Source organism: Chaetura pelagica, unplaced genomic scaffold (assembly GCF_000747805.2).
Source record: "Chaetura pelagica isolate M959 unplaced genomic scaffold, ChaPel_1.0 scaffold551, whole genome shotgun sequence".
Taxonomy (NCBI): Eukaryota; Metazoa; Chordata; class Aves; order Apodiformes; family Apodidae; genus Chaetura; species Chaetura pelagica.
In genome coordinates this window covers 1,137,888-1,154,022 of record NW_009952067.1, presented here as the reverse complement: position 1 = coordinate 1,154,022, position 16,135 = coordinate 1,137,888, and the positions used below count along the sequence as shown (strand labels likewise).

General features: G+C 35.8%; 1 protein-coding gene across 1 annotated transcript in view; it reads right to left on the bottom strand.

Moving 5' to 3' along the window:
- Nucleotides 1–15,140, bottom strand: part of ERMARD (ER membrane-associated RNA degradation) — a 17,981-nt gene extending 2,841 nt beyond the window's left edge. The window contains exons 1-14 of the mRNA XM_010005369.1: nucleotides 14,972–15,140; nucleotides 11,077–11,216; nucleotides 10,469–10,570; nucleotides 8,921–9,010; nucleotides 7,837–7,934; nucleotides 7,266–7,402; nucleotides 5,848–5,962; nucleotides 4,844–4,946; nucleotides 4,367–4,396; nucleotides 3,775–3,858; nucleotides 2,853–3,023; nucleotides 1,868–1,951; nucleotides 948–1,027; nucleotides 141–269 (exon numbers count right to left, since the gene is read on the bottom strand). Coding sequence (XP_010003671.1) covers nucleotides 141–269; nucleotides 948–1,027; nucleotides 1,868–1,951; nucleotides 2,853–3,023; nucleotides 3,775–3,858; nucleotides 4,367–4,396; nucleotides 4,844–4,946; nucleotides 5,848–5,962; nucleotides 7,266–7,402; nucleotides 7,837–7,934; nucleotides 8,921–9,010; nucleotides 10,469–10,570; nucleotides 11,077–11,216; nucleotides 14,972–15,140 — 1,532 coding nt within the window. The remainder of the gene's footprint in view (nucleotides 1–140; nucleotides 270–947; nucleotides 1,028–1,867; nucleotides 1,952–2,852; nucleotides 3,024–3,774; nucleotides 3,859–4,366; nucleotides 4,397–4,843; nucleotides 4,947–5,847; nucleotides 5,963–7,265; nucleotides 7,403–7,836; nucleotides 7,935–8,920; nucleotides 9,011–10,468; nucleotides 10,571–11,076; nucleotides 11,217–14,971) is intronic.
- Nucleotides 15,141–16,135: the final 995 nt, after the last annotated feature.

Sequence of the window (16,135 nt, the reverse complement as noted above, 5' to 3'; positions counted from 1 at the left end):
AGCAGGAACATCAGAAATGTGCATGCAACATTTCAGGCATTGTTCTAAAAACAGGGAAACGAGTAAATTAAGTTTGAGAGTTACCATGTTGGGCTGCATGTAGAAGCTCAGAGCAAGAACTGACAGAACTTCAAACTCACCTCTCTGTTAGGACACTATTGACTGGGTCATGTGAACTGTAGCAATTCTGGGGCATATATTGCTGCAACTGAGATATAATTTCAGATATCATCAAAATTAAAGTACTGGTTTCAGAATTTCCTTCCAACCTTAAAAACAAAATAAAAAAATAGGATTTGAGATTATACAGCTGGGTAGTACTTATTATTTCTCAAATGGCATAGACCAAGATGGAGATTTTTTTTGGGTAGCAGTGTATTCAATGTCAACTCTCAGTCTCTGACACTACAATTCTTTTCTCTCCACCCTATAAACATTATTTTCTCTAACTAAATCCAACCTCTTCTCAGTCTCAGAGGTCTTCTGAATCCCTCCTAATCCTGTTCATTCATCAAAATCATGCAGCATATTGAGTGTGTGCCAAATGCTCTGAATTTTTACCTCTCAGCTCTCAACAAGTACAATCTCCTCCAGTTATATTATTAATACCTTTCTTTTTCATGGTGAGCCATCTTTTGTTTTTGTTGTGATGGATTCAAGGTCTAGTTTGACTTCCTAACAGCCTTTTCAGAAACAGAATATGGAGTCACTAACATCTTTGTATGCTTCAGATGTCTTTTCATTCCCTTCAAGTCAGCACAGTTTATAGCTTTTATACTATCTGTACTGATGCATGTATTAAGCTAAAAGAACAAAGGAGTCTTCTCACAGCCCCTCTGCTGTCTATCATCTTCCTAGTAAATTATTAGAACAAACATTTTACCATCTAAAATCCCATTATTCATAATTATTTTGAGAACTATATTTTTTTTATAGGATATACGTACCCTTTCATCGTCCCAATGTATTCCTCAGGCACTGTTGGCAATTCAGGCCATAAGTGAATGCTCTTTATGCATTCCAGCACCTCAAAAATGCATAATGAAAAATGTTACACGAAGTGTAGCCTTTGGCAGACAGAACAACATATTTTGCTTTTCTTAGCGGTTATTTTAGAAAGAAACTGCAACAGGTAGCGAGTTACTTGTTCAGTATTCACAACTGCAAGCCAATATAAACTGTTAAGGATTATGGTAGTGCAAAAAGTCTTCTTGTACTCTTTCATGCTACAACATCTGAATAAACTAACCTACTATTCTATCTCCCTTTTTAAATATAAAAAATTAACTAATGTGACTTTTATAACAGACGGTTTGAATGCTGTCGAAAATGGACAGTACCAAGGATGTCTACTGCAATCTCAAATCAACAGAGGAACACCTTCAAGCAGTTCAATAATTCATAAACTGACTAGCAGAGAACTACCACAACATTTAAAAGCAGATTTTGCTGCAATTAAACAATCTTCATCAGCTGGCTTTCATACAGTAAAAACCTTAGTTATAGCCCGATCCAAGATTCCTAGAGACACATCAAAAAGAGTGTTCCTGACACAAGAAAGCACAAGAAGATAAACAAAACTACAGAACAACGATCATTAAGGTAAAAATAAAGCTATTCAGTGATCTACAGAACAAACAGCACCAATTGCATCAACAGGAGTGCGCTTAAATAAGTTGCATTTTAGCAAATGTAAATTCCCCAAAATTTCAAAAGATAAAGCTAAAAAGATAATTTAAAAATATGAAAGATTGTAACTTTTAGGACAATCAAAGCATAGAGATAACTAGACCAATTTTAAGGATTCACAATTTTAAGGATTCACAATTTTAAGGACAGAAATTCTTTCACAGTTACAAGTACATACCTGTTTCTTGAGTCGGGAAATTGGATGAAATTGAGAATGGTAGCAACTTGCACAGTTCATCAGTGGTTTTATGACCAGGTGTTCCTGATTTACAAAATCACAGACAATAAATATACAATAGTTTCTTTAAACTGTTCTAATCATATGCAGACCTAGACTTATACTTAATTTTACGCAAGCCACCTAGAGTACTTAAGTCAGTGAAGACTTCTAAATGTATGAGGGCTGAAAGCAGTACTCAGCACACGTTGAGAGTTTAAATCTTTTATTTTGACATTTAACTATGAAACCTGATGGCAGCCGAGAGAAAAGAAACGAAGTGTTCTCTTACTGCAGCCGCATGCAATGTACCTTGAGAAACTGAAGAGAACTGCAACTAATAAACAATTTATCTCACAGGTTGCTGCATGATATTGAATGAAATAATCCCAAGTATTAACAGGAAATTGGAAGGAGTAAGTATAATAATTGATAATGTTGAGAAAGATATTCATAGACAAAAAGTGTTCACTAATTCACAGTATAGATCATTATACAAATCACACTTCCACCAGTGATCCACCATGATTTATAGTGCTTCAGAGAAAGAAAATCTCAAATTATTACATAGCTCAGTGACTGAGCTACAGTTGTCCTACATGCCTTCCTGATAATTCATCAGATAAACACAGTAGGTACTGATACAAGTTGATACATAAAATTAAGTGGAATCACTGTAATATGTGGATTGAACCTGTCAATAAGGGATGGTTAAGCAAATAACTTAAGGTACAGCAAAAAAGGGCAATCTTTTGACAAACTTTCTGTACTTCTTTCTCTACAAAACTAGAAAAAACATAATTTCACAATTTTTTATTTGGAGGAATACTTCCATTTCCACAAAAAGCTGCTGTCAAGAAAGATTCAGTCGTAAAACTCTCAAATCAGATTTGGCATCCAAAACAACTGAATTTTTTTTTTCTGAGAGTGTACTATTGATCCGTACCTTAAAAGCAAACATGTCCTCATCTGAGAACCTGCAGAGAAGAGTAATTGCAAATGCAACTATCTGATTAGCTACTTCTTTGGGAAATGCTTTTAGATCGATCTCTCCATGGCTTAAACGATCTCTTATACGTGGACCCTCCTGGTGGTTCAAGAAATCCCAAAGAAATTCCTGTGGAAATATACACCAAGTGTATAGAACTTATTCTATGTGTATTCCCATAAAACAGAACATATTCAGTGTGTAGAATACCTCTGAAAGATAGGAATGTTATCAAGCCTATAGGAAAGGGTCAGAAAAAACAATGCAAACCATGCTTGCAGCAAAAAAACAAAAAGGGGGAACTCCTCCATCTTTGTAGCTTCGGAGGAAATTCAAGACTAACAATACTGCTCTGTGAGAGGTAACAACAGGTTTTGTTTGGCTTTGTGTCCCAAATCCTCCACAGTCCCGCTGCCTCTGGCAACACAACAATAAACTCAGGTCTTCCTGACAGTCTCAAAAGGCCTCTAAATTCAACTCCCCTAGTCTTCATATTCACTATCTGTTTGGGTGGCAAGATGTGCTCTGGTAGGTTGGAAGCTATGTTTTTGTGCTATCTGCTCAGGTCAGAAATAAGTTGTCACTTTTTCTATATAAGGCATCAGTTTCTCTTCTGCTCCATTCAGTTGGTCTTCAGAGGTCTAAAGAGAAATATCCTTGAGACTTCTGTATTTCAGAAAAAAAGATAGTCTTATATCCTAACCAAATATAGCTTGTTAGGTACTATTTTGTAACATTCACAATGAAAAAGGTAACAAGCTTCTGCTTTTAAGCTGCTGCGGATAATACACCTGAAATAAATGAGTATTAGGAATGATCATAAATGTATTGCTAAATTTAAAACCAAACAAAACAACAAGAAGAAAAAAAAACAAAAAACTTTGAAGCCACTTCCCATGGCAGGTTCCTCAAGAATTGCAGGAAGTTGGTTGACTTCTTCATTTTCCAAATTCCTTGCTAGCATCTAGAAGAAAAGTAATTTAAATAGAAACTTATTATTAAAAGCCAAAAAATCAAAGAAAAAATACCAACTAAAGCAATTAATTTTTTTAATTTTAAGCAATTACCTCTGCCACTCAAGAATGAAGATGCCTAATCATTACTGACAGATCATTTGAGACAATTCAAGACAGCTGTAAAATTGAGGATTTGTGCTTGCAAGGTTTATTTGCATTTATTTTGAACAATTGAATCTAGGAAAAAATACTGAATATTTGTCTCTGTGAGATGAAGCATTTCAAGATAAAAACATTTAGAAGAAATTAAAGTCTTAAAAATTGTATTAATTTTTACAATTTCTGAGGGATTCCAAATTTAAAATGTTTACTGTCCATTATCTTTTATTTTGAAAAAATTAGAAATAATGTCTTATCCAACACAAGAAAATGCTTTTTGGTGTCTAGTAATGGAAAACATGCCTATGCCTAAATTCTGACACTGATCTATATTAAAAAAAATAAAATCACACGTACCTCATCAAAAGTGGTGTAGAGAGCAGAAGACTAGAACGAAAGACAATTAATATTATTTGATTTTCAAACAAAAACAATTAACTAGACATATATACTGAACTAATATATATATATGTATATATTCATTTGTATGAGATTCCAGAGGTACATGAATAGCAAAAAGAACCCCTTAACAATGAAAAAAGTAACTGTTGGTTTTTCTGCCAAGTTTTTTAAAATAAATATAACATGATCTACTTTCCACCCTAAACTACTGTTTCTGAATACTAACTTTCAAGTACTTTTTACTGGCAGATATCTTTACAGAAAAAATAAGAGACATTCATGAAACTACTGAAAATTTGTATATAATGTTCCACAATTAATTGGTGGTTTTTTTTTAAATTATGTAAATGTTCAGACACTATGTTTCTAGAATAACTATTTTGCAAATATTTTTAGCACTAAATCATAATTGACTTTAGACAGGAGTTTTACCTCGGCTGTTAGCATTCGATTTGGACATTTATTAGTTGTAGTGAAAAGCAATCTAAGTCCAACTTCTAGCTGAGGAAGTAAGAGAATCACACAGTCAGCATACCTGAAAAAGCAACAGAAATACCCAGAGGTGTGGGCAAGCAGCTATGGACCGTGGGCGGCCTTGATCTTGACAAACTACAGCTGTGCCCTTGACAGTTAGAGACAAACATGTTTGTGGAAAAGAAGGTATGAGAGATACAGATGCGTGTTGACATTCTTGTAAGAAAATGTAAAAAACTTGTAACCTATCACAAAATAAGATAGAATGCGTGAACAGAAGCTGTTAAACAATGGGAACGAAATGTAAGGCGCATGGACGGGAGAAAAGGTGTAAGAATACGATGTAACCAAAAATAAATGGCTGATACTTGTGACCATCACAGCGTGTCAGCCATATCTCCGCCGCACAGAAGGGATTCCCCCTTATAGATATAATCCAAATAGAAATTAGAGCCATCTCAGAGTTACATTCTCAGACCAAACAACCCAGACCAAAATTCCTTTGCAATGCACTTTGTAAACAAAAAATAAATTACTACCTGTGCCGAAAAGAAGCTGACCACTGAACTCAAACCAGGTCAGAGAGGAGCATAATTTACACAAAGATGGTACATGGGAAAGGAAAACAAAATTATGTTGTTTTTTTTTTTTTCCCAAACTCAACCCGTTAATAACTGAAGATGTGTTTCCACTTGCTTTATAAAACTCTCCTTTTTGGCCACATCTGCAATAGTTCTGTTTAGGTTTCAAAATACAGTTTAAAGTCCTAGCTGGCACAATAATAAAGTAGTAAGACCACAAGCTTTCTGAGAGACTAACATAACAATGCATAACTCTACGTTGTAAAGCAATAGAACTAGCAAAAATCTTTGTAACCTACAAATCTAACTATTGTTCTAGAAATATAGATTACTTTTATCTTCCATAAAAATAATGATAAAAAAAATTAAATCTGCTCTTACCTGCTTTGCTTGAAAGCTCTTAAAGCAGCCATCCAAAATGGTAGCATTGTTTTTAATACAAAACTGGACAGTTTTACTAGCTCTTCAGCTATGGAAAGTGCTTCATTATTAAGATCTGCAAGTTAGAAAACCAGCATTAATAAACTACATTCAATCTACAGTTTACTAGTTAATTCTTAATATTTCATTGAAAATAAAAAAATATTTCAGCATTTGTAAAGTGACCCAACTTATTTTAAATATGCAAGTACAATTATTATTTAAGATAAGAAATTGAGTTTATTAGATGGCATTTGTAGTGATAATATAAAATTACAGAGTAAAACCAGATAAAACGTTGGGGCTACTTTTTACTGAGACTAAAAGACTACACAGCAACTGGACACAGCTTCTGTTGGGTTGTTCTCCACCTCACTCCTCCTCACTGTTCTTCATTTACTTCAAATACTTTAAGAAAGTGTAATACATATTAATAATTTTAATTCAGTAAGAATCAGTACAGTAGTATGAACACTTGAACATAAGCACATTGTTCCTGCTGTATCAATTACCTGTGATGATATTTAGCATAATAAATTAACACTTCATACTTCAGTGATACCATATAATGACACTAACACATTATAAATATCTTACCCAAGATACAGCTTAAAAGGCAAATGCAACCTGATTGCTGTAGCTGTTTTTTTGAAGGAAATCAACACCTATAGGATTAATACTACGTGATGACTGGAATGTTATCAGCTTGCTTTGGTTCCCAAAAGCCCAGTTTCTGTTCCAGAAACAGATGTTCTGCTGACAAACCAATTACATAGTACAAACTGATCATGATGCCACTATTTCCCATGTGCTATTGTTGCTTGAAAAAATAGTAGGAATAAACCAAATAAGGTCTGTAGCCAGGGAGATGAGATGATTTTAATCTGACACTTCAAGTCCCTTACTGAAACAAGCCTCAGTGTACTGCAGATGTGCCACCATTCTTTACTCTGTTTCAGCACTACTTTCCTTGCAAGATGCAGGGTATTTCTGCTGGTATATTTGCAGCTGGAACCCACTGATTCTGGAAATAATTAGATTTTGTAAAGACAAACTAGATAACTGTTACATAAAATTAACTCTTGTCATCAAAAAACCATAACATACAGCTGAAGTCTTTTAAAAGCAGTAACATTACATGTTTCAATGTATTACAACTATTTTAGAATGCAGTATTTTTTATTCAATAGTTGGTGGATCTGCCTGCGTCTTAGAAAGTCGTCCTACAAGCACAATTGATTCATCTAGTGGCAGTGTACACAGGTATCTTAGCTAAGATTCAGTCTTAGAACTGTGGAAAATGCATTGTTTTCAACAGTACTTTTGGGCAATGAAACAATAGCAAATATAGTATAACTTGCCAATGGTTCAATACTTGCCTGGAAATACCTCAAGCTCCTCTAAGTTATTGAAGATCACATAAGGTCGATGTACTAAAATGCATTTAGTTTGCAGAAGATACATCTGTAACAACTGACCCAATCCTGCAGTTAAAAAAAGCAGCATAGCACAATATCTAGGGAGAATACCAGAGAATATATTAGAAAAGCTTATACAACTAAATCTTTTGCAAGAATCAGCATTTGTGGGCTGGGGACAAAGCATTTTGTTTCTATTTCAAAGAACAAGCAAAATCTATCCTCCCCGTGTCCTTTGAGCAAGAGCACTTAATAATTAATTGCATTCACAAGCATGAATGAACAACGTAGAATTAGTGAAAAAACACTGGTCCTAAAACTGACAGCTTTATAATGGCTGAAGTATTCTACGGAACTCCCTTTCCAAAAGAAGTGGCAGCAAAAGGGGAAAACTGTCAGGATACTGCTAGAGGCCTTTGGACAGTTTTTTAAAAATATTTCTTTTCAAGAAGAGCAGTAAGTTTGACTGACAGCTTTTGAAGTAGTCTTAAGTCTGACCAATAAGAAAATTAGATTCTTTTTGTTAACTTACTTTGCAGGAATTTCTTGTGGGGATGCAAACCCATGCCACAAAACATTACGAAGATTCAGACCTCTGGGAGATCCAATGAATACCTTCAGTACATTAATCTAATTAATAAACAAAGTAGTTAGTGTATGAAGAACTTTATTATTACTTTGTATCCTTCCCTGACAGAAAATTTCAGAAGTTCTTGAGAAACTACAATGTCTGCTGTCAAGATGACTGGCAGCAGCTTGTCAAAACAACAGCAACTCATCATTTGGAATTTCCAGAGTTCTCTGAAAGGAAACCTTTCAGCTTACTTGCACATGCTGTAGAATATAATGTGGTTCTTGTAATATAAATCCGCAACAATTTAATACGAATTAACACAAAATACAAAATTTGCCATAAAAGCTATATTCCCAGATCACTATCAAACAAAAATGGAAACTTTACTTTTATTTTTTAAATATAAGAAATTAACTATTCCACATGCCATCAAAAAATCAATAAATAATCTGTATAACACTACTAGCCTGGCTGACAATACAAGTTTCTACAGTTCACATTCTAACAAAAAAAAAATGTTTGTAGAACTGTATGAGAAAAACCACCCATTGTTTATACAAGAATGTAACTGTGATCAGATTTTTAAAATTTTTTTTTTTGACATAGGGATGAACAAATTCTGGGTGGTAACATTATAAAGCATCTTACTACAGTGGTGGTGAAGGGGAACACAGTTTAACAGAAACAGCCAGTGCAGGATGTGTATTTTCAAGCAGTGCAACTCAGAAAGAGGCAGACAATTCTGCAGCTTCCTCACTGCCTTGACAGATATGTGGAATTATATGTATGTAGGTTTTCCATATTAAAAACAAGTAAGAACTTCTGATCTTGCCTCAAAAAATATTTCCATTGACAATACTCATTATTTTTGCCACATATTCCCCAGACTGTAACATACACAAAATGAAAGTTTTTCCAATATATTATACAGAATTTGCAAACTCTTCTTCAGGGCAAGTAAAAGCTATGCCTGGAGACCTGCCATTTGGCAAGAAGCAAACAAGCTCACTATTTATTACTTGTTTCAAAACTATGCACTTACTACGGCTTGTCCAAAGACCAGTGCAAGCTGCTCAGAAGCAATCAAGTCTCTTAGAAGGAAAGGGCAATCTTTACCAATCAGTAAATACACCTATTAAAAAAAGAAAAACATATAACATAAGCAATTCAGTATTCTTATTTGTATTTCAAAAATACATCCTGACTATTTCACCTAGTAACCATTTCACTTTAGTAAGAGCACTAGTGAAACAAAATCCAACAAATCCTTAAAAAGGCTTTAAATTCTGCAATTGCACGACAAATTAAAATTTACGGAACAAATCAGTAATGCGTGTATATCCTACTTAAGGCTCCTATAATTAGGCTTTTCATAGTGTCTATACACATACTGCTCTTCTCTTAAAATAAAAAAAAAACAAAAACAAAAAAACCCCAAACAAACAAAACACCAAAAAACATAAAGCACAACAATAACATGTAATCAAGGGACTAAACTCTACCCAAGACACCATACTCCTAGTGTCTGTCATTACTAAAGGAAGGAGATTTGTGGTTTCTCTTCTGATTCTGGCTGTCCCTTAAACTAGATTTTATCCTAGTTGGGTAACTTCAGCATCGCTAGTCTCTCAAACAGCTGCTGGTCCCTGCTCCCTAACCTATATGCTCATAAATAGTGGTGGCATCTTTTTATGTGGTCATGCAGTGAAGCAGATCAAGGGCCCAATTCAGATGAAAAATAAAAAAAGAACTAGATAAAAAAGTGGAATGGTACCTGGACCAGTTCATCAATCTAGGTTGCTACTAGGCCTTCAAATATTTGCACTCACATAATGTATGCGATACCAGCAAAGAAGGCAGATGGCTGTCAAGGTTGATTCATGATACAAGATTCTGAATACCAGTTAGAATTCCTACATCTAAATCATATAATGTATGCACCCCTTGCCTCAAGCTGGCCACATAACTCTTGCACTTTTAAAAACTAGCAAGAGTCCATACCTTTACTACAGGGTAAAGGAAAGAGGGAATGTATTAACAAGATAAATGTTCAGGACTACAAGATGGATCCCAGATTTATTCAGCTGATCAGTAGGTCTAGAATTTGTTAGCTGGCACAAAACTGATGTTAAAGCATTTAAACAGATGTATACTCTGCAACTGAGCTCTGAAGAAATAAGTTATCTAGCAGCCTATTTCTACCTACATGCTTCTGCCTCACGAAGTTTACTAAAATCTCCCATCTTCAGTGGAAGGAATGCTGCTCCCTGATTCAGTTAAACAAATCAGAGTAACAAAGACCTACTATATATACTCCAATTAAGCAAACTTTGCTCTTTTTTTAATGAAATGGGTTAGTAACACCACTCACACAAGCAACTCTTCCTGCATGGGTGAAGCAGCCCCAGAAGATGTTTCCATTAGTACAACTGGATCCAGAAAAGAATATCTAAGTGAAAATGCAGCTGGATTATTTGTGTACTACTACAGTACAGAGCAATCTCAGTTCTTAAGTGTGCAATTAAATCCAAGAGCTCATTCCCAAGTGCTAAAACCATATCTGCAACACAATCCTCAAGCTGGTACTTACATCACCCAAGGCTCGCTCCAAGCATGATGTTAGTTTCATTAAGCCAAGAGCAACTTCTGTAGTTTGTGAATACTGTAGAACATCAAATATTTCAATAAATAACTGTATGGTGGGGGGGAAGGAAGAAGAATAATGTTGTGTTAAATATTTAGAAGAAAAAATCAAACTGTAAAAAGCACATATAAATCTAAATATTCCTCTGTGATGGCTGTTATGCAAATGTAGAATGAAAACCATACCAAGCAGATAAAACTGCAGATGCCTGGAAAGAAGCTGCCTTAAAGCACCTCTTGTATTTTTAGTTGCAATGTATCTAGTGTCTCATCTCTATAAAACCTATCAACAATAACTTCACACAGTAGAACTTTATATTAAGCACAGATAATTAGAAAAGCAAAATCCTATCATCTTAGAACAGGCCCAAAGCACCTCTTTGTGATAAACCCTAATTACAAACTCAGGAAAGTTAGAAGCAGCTACGTATCACAGGACAATTAGTTACAAATTCTAAGCATCTTGGTTCATTAATCTCCCTTGTATGTTCTTATATTAAAGATCCACAAAAGGCTCACGTACCAAAACACAAATGTCAACAGACATTTCCATACCTCTGTGTAGTTTGTCCAGTGGAACCATAATGCATACTGAGCTACAAACTGATCCTTGGTCAGAGTTTTGAAGTGCAAATTAACAGATTCACATACAGGTCCTAACGATCGTATGCTTTTGATATAGTCCACACTTTGATCTTAAATTGAAAAACAGAAGGTGATTAGAGTGTGAAACTCCCCAAAGACCCAATATTTTTCAACTCACAAGAAATAAACCCTGCTACAGCTTGTGTACATATTTAACAGAGAATTTTATCCAGATTATTTTAGCAAAACTAATACACTACAATTTAGTGTCCAAAAGGCCACACAAATATAAGATACAGAAAAGAAAAAGTGAAGTGTGAAACCAGGCAAAATCTACGATTAAGAAAACCCATCCATCTTAATGCAATAAAATAAGGAAGAGGATTATTATGTTCTGGTTTTGCTGAAATGGGAAGAAGCTACTGGGGTTCACAAAGTCCATATAATCAACCTGGAAGACAGTGCAGCCTCAGAGGGATCAGTCAAGTTGCAGCATTTACACCCTTTAAAGAATGCAGATAGATGTGGTATCTTACAGAGTGCTATTACTGTTCCTCTTTGGTGGGACACTTCTATAAGAAAAAAAATTATTCTGATTTACTGAAATATATTGCTTGAGGCAGAAACATCTACATTTTTTGCCACCTTTGGAAATTAACAACACAGCTTGCATGATGCAATTTGGGAAACTAAAATTCAATTAGCTACTCATGGCATAAATATTTTGTTTTGGTTAAAACACAGTTATAAACTGTTCTACATAGAGAAGGGAAGACAAACAGTAGTTTTGTACAAGCTAAAGTTGGGTAAACAAAAACATTAGGAATACTGAAGGCCCAAACTATTTAAAATTCCCTGCAAAAGGAATACAAAGAACACAGAAGAAAACTACTATGAGGTAGGAGAGAAGCAGGACAGGCATATGAAGTCAGGAACCAAGATGAATGAGGAAGGAAAGAAGCAACTACAGATTACATGAATCTTGGGAACCAGCAATAACCAAATGCCAAATGTGAATGAAAGAATAAAGCTTCTTGTAGATATGAACTATGTGCTACCTGTAGCAAAGCTAATGTTGTACTGCAATAAATGTTTGTCCTGGTTTGAGCCAGGATGAAGCCAATTTTCTTTTTACTGAATTTTTTTTTCTTCAATGAACTTTCTTTTAAGCAGCACGCTTGCTGAAATTAGCAGCATTCCAGCCAGTGGACTGATATAATCCAAATATTTATAGTTGCTGCCGACAGACCAAGGACACCTTGCTATGCTAGTTGAATCTGCTGCTCCAGACACAAAAGGAGCAGAAGAGTTGTTATCTACAACCCTCCCGTAGGAGGCAAAATTGGCCAAACAGATTATTCCATCCCAGACACATCCCTGTAAGTACAAATTCAGGGATCACAGAAGTCAAGCCCTTTCTCCCCTTCTCTTCTGTCCATGGCCAGCATCCAGGGAGAACTCTGTCTATCCATCACCACTGATTCCCAGGACCGTGCATTCTTGACCCTCAAAACTCTCCCCTCAGCTCCTGTGTCTCTGCCACTCTCTCTGGCAGCACTCCGGGACATTTTGGAGCTGCTCACAGCTCAGATGTCGTGGGAGTTGCTGGGGGTGGGGAAGGTGATAGGAGTTTTGCACATTCCTGAACATATTCGAATATATTTTCACATACTTACTTTTATCATTAGCAATTCATTAAAACCGTCTAGTTTAGTTTTCAATCCTGAAGCCTCTCTCCTTATTCTGCCTCTCCTTTCCCTATCTGGGTGGGAGCGCGAGAGGATGGAGAGCATTGTTGTCATTGCTTTAATTGCTGATCCTGAGGCAGACCTTCACTATAACGAAACTGGAATTGCTATGAACTGTATTGACATTCTGCATCAGTATTAAATGTGTCACTACTACAGCGGGCAAACACCAACCTGATTCAAGGTAACATATGTGGTCTGTAACAGCTTGCCAACGTACTTCACCATTTTCAGACAAAATATTACTAATAATTCACATACAGGTCCTAACGATCGTATGCTTTTGATATAGTCCACACTTTGATCTTAAATTGAAAAACAGAAGGTGATTAGAGTGTGAAACTCCCCAAAGACCCAATATTTTTCAACTCACAAGAAATAAACCCTGCTACAGCTTGTGTACATATTTAACAGAGAATTTTATCCAGATTATTTTAGCAAAACTAATACACTACAATTTAGTGTCCAAAAGGCCACACAAATATAAGATACAGAAAAGAAAAAGTGAAGTGTGAAACCAGGCAAAATCTACGATTAAGAAAACCCATCCATCTTAATGCAATAAAATAAGGAAGAGGATTATTATGTTCTGGTTTTGCTGAAATGGGAAGAAGCTACTGGGGTTCACAAAGTCCATATAATCAACCTGGAAGACAGTGCAGCCTCAGAGGGATCAGTCAAGTTGCAGCATTTACACCCTTTAAAGAATGCAGATAGATGTGGTATCTTACAGAGTGCTATTACTGTTCCTCTTTGGTGGGACACTTCTATAAGAAAAAAAATTATTCTGATTTACTGAAATATATTGCTTGAGGCAGAAACATCTACATTTTTTGCCACCTTTGGAAATTAACAACACAGCTTGCATGATGCAATTTGGGAAACTAAAATTCAATTAGCTACTCATGGCATAAATATTTTGTTTTGGTTAAAACACAGTTATAAACTGTTCTACATAGAGAAGGGAAGACAAACAGTAGTTTTGTACAAGCTAAAGTTGGGTAAACAAAAACATTAGGAATACTGAAGGCCCAAACTATTTAAAATTCCCTGCAAAAGGAATACAAAGAACACAGAAGAAAACTACTATGAGGTAGGAGAGAAGCAGGACAGGCATATGAAGTCAGGAACCAAGATGAATGAGGAAGGAAAGAAGCAACTACAGATTACATGAATCTTGGGAACCAGCAATAACCAAATGCCAAATGTGAATGAAAGAATAAAGCTTCTTGTAGATATGAACTATGTGCTACCTGTAGCAAAGCTAATGTTGTACTGCAATAAATGTTTGTCCTGGTTTGAGCCAGGATGAAGCCAATTTTCTTTTTACTGAATTTTTTTTTCTTCAATGAACTTTCTTTTAAGCAGCACGCTTGCTGAAATTAGCAGCATTCCAGCCAGTGGACTGATATAATCCAAATATTTATAGTTGCTGCCGACAGACCAAGGACACCTTGCTATGCTAGTTGAATCTGCTGCTCCAGACACAAAAGGAGCAGAAGAGTTGTTATCTACAACCCTCCCGTAGGAGGCAAAATTGGCCAAACAGATTATTCCATCCCAGACACATCCCTGTAAGTACAAATTCAGGGATCACAGAAGTCAAGCCCTTTCTCCCCTTCTCTTCTGTCCATGGCCAGCATCCAGGGAGAACTCTGTCTATCCATCACCACTGATTCCCAGGACCGTGCATTCTTGACCCTCAAAACTCTCCCCTCAGCTCCTGTGTCTCTGCCACTCTCTCTGGCAGCACTCCGGGACATTTTGGAGCTGCTCACAGCTCAGATGTCGTGGGAGTTGCTGGGGGTGGGGAAGGTGATAGGAGTTTTGCACATTCCTGAACATATTCGAATATATTTTCACATACTTACTTTTATCATTAGCAATTCATTAAAACCGTCTAGTTTAGTTTTCAATCCTGAAGCCTCTCTCCTTATTCTGCCTCTCCTTTCCCTATCTGGGTGGGAGCGCGAGAGGATGGAGAGCATTGTTGTCATTGCTTTAATTGCTGATCCTGAGGCAGACCTTCACTATAACGAAACTGGAATTGCTATGAACTGTATTGACATTCTGCATCAGTATTAAATGTGTCACTACTACAGCAGGCAAACACCAACCTGATTCAAGGTAACATATGTGGTCTGTAACAGCTTGCCAACGTACTTCACCATTTTCAGACAAAATATTACTAATATCATAGGTGTCTTTTTTCTCATATCCAAGTTTGCAAATCACATAATGCACAGATGGAGAAAGACAAGTAGTGACCGAGTCTGACAATGCCATCTAGAATAAACAACAAGAGAGTCCTTGCATTAACAAAGTACATACGAACAAAGAAAATTATTATTAAAGCCCACTCATAAGCAAAGATATACAGAATAATAGAGCCTCTGTAAACAAGTTGTTTAAATTTTGCAAGCAACTTTCGTTTATGCATACAATGCAAGGAATACTCTGAGCAGAACTACATTGTGGAAAACTGAAGGGAAGGAGGAGGGGAAGAATAGCTCTATTTGCATAATGCTAGGATGGTTATATATACTAAACTGATGCCAAGATAGACTGAAGTGAAATATCAGTTTATATATAATGTTCTGCCTCGTGTTCAAGTTTGCAGAGAAAATGACGTTACTTCAAGCAAAACCAAGAGCTTTAGTGCTTATGACCTGCAAAATAATTGGTTGGGGCAGAGTGGAAGAACATGTGAATTCTGCATGAACTGGTAATAATGGTAGAACGATCAAAATACAAATATGTATATATGTATGTATGTATGTGTGTGTGTGTTATTTGAGCACTAGTCCAAATAGAAAGACGAACTAATTCAGAAGCACACATTTAAAGAATTTGCAAAGATGAAACTGTGCCAAAGAGCTTCTGATTCAGAAAAATGTAAAACAAAACCACCTCCTAATTAAAAAGAAAACAGACAAGAAATTATTTGAAAACAAAGGATCACAACAAATATTAAAAGATTCCACTAAATAATTTTTTAAAAGCCTCTTTAATTAGGTGCTGGAATTGACAGTAAAAAAATTCTGAATCCATAGCTTCAGGAAGAGACCATACATTTATTTGAGTAACGGCACAGAGGAAGTATGACAGTTCCTATAATGAACTGGCAATAAGTGCCATGAGGAGTATCCCATCTTTTGTTAAGAAATAATCTAAAATGTTCACAAAACGTCCAATTCAGTTCTTCACCTTATTTTGAGGCCCCCACGTTTCACCGTCAGAGGCAGGAGGCCAAACCTGAGCTACCACAGACACTCTTTATT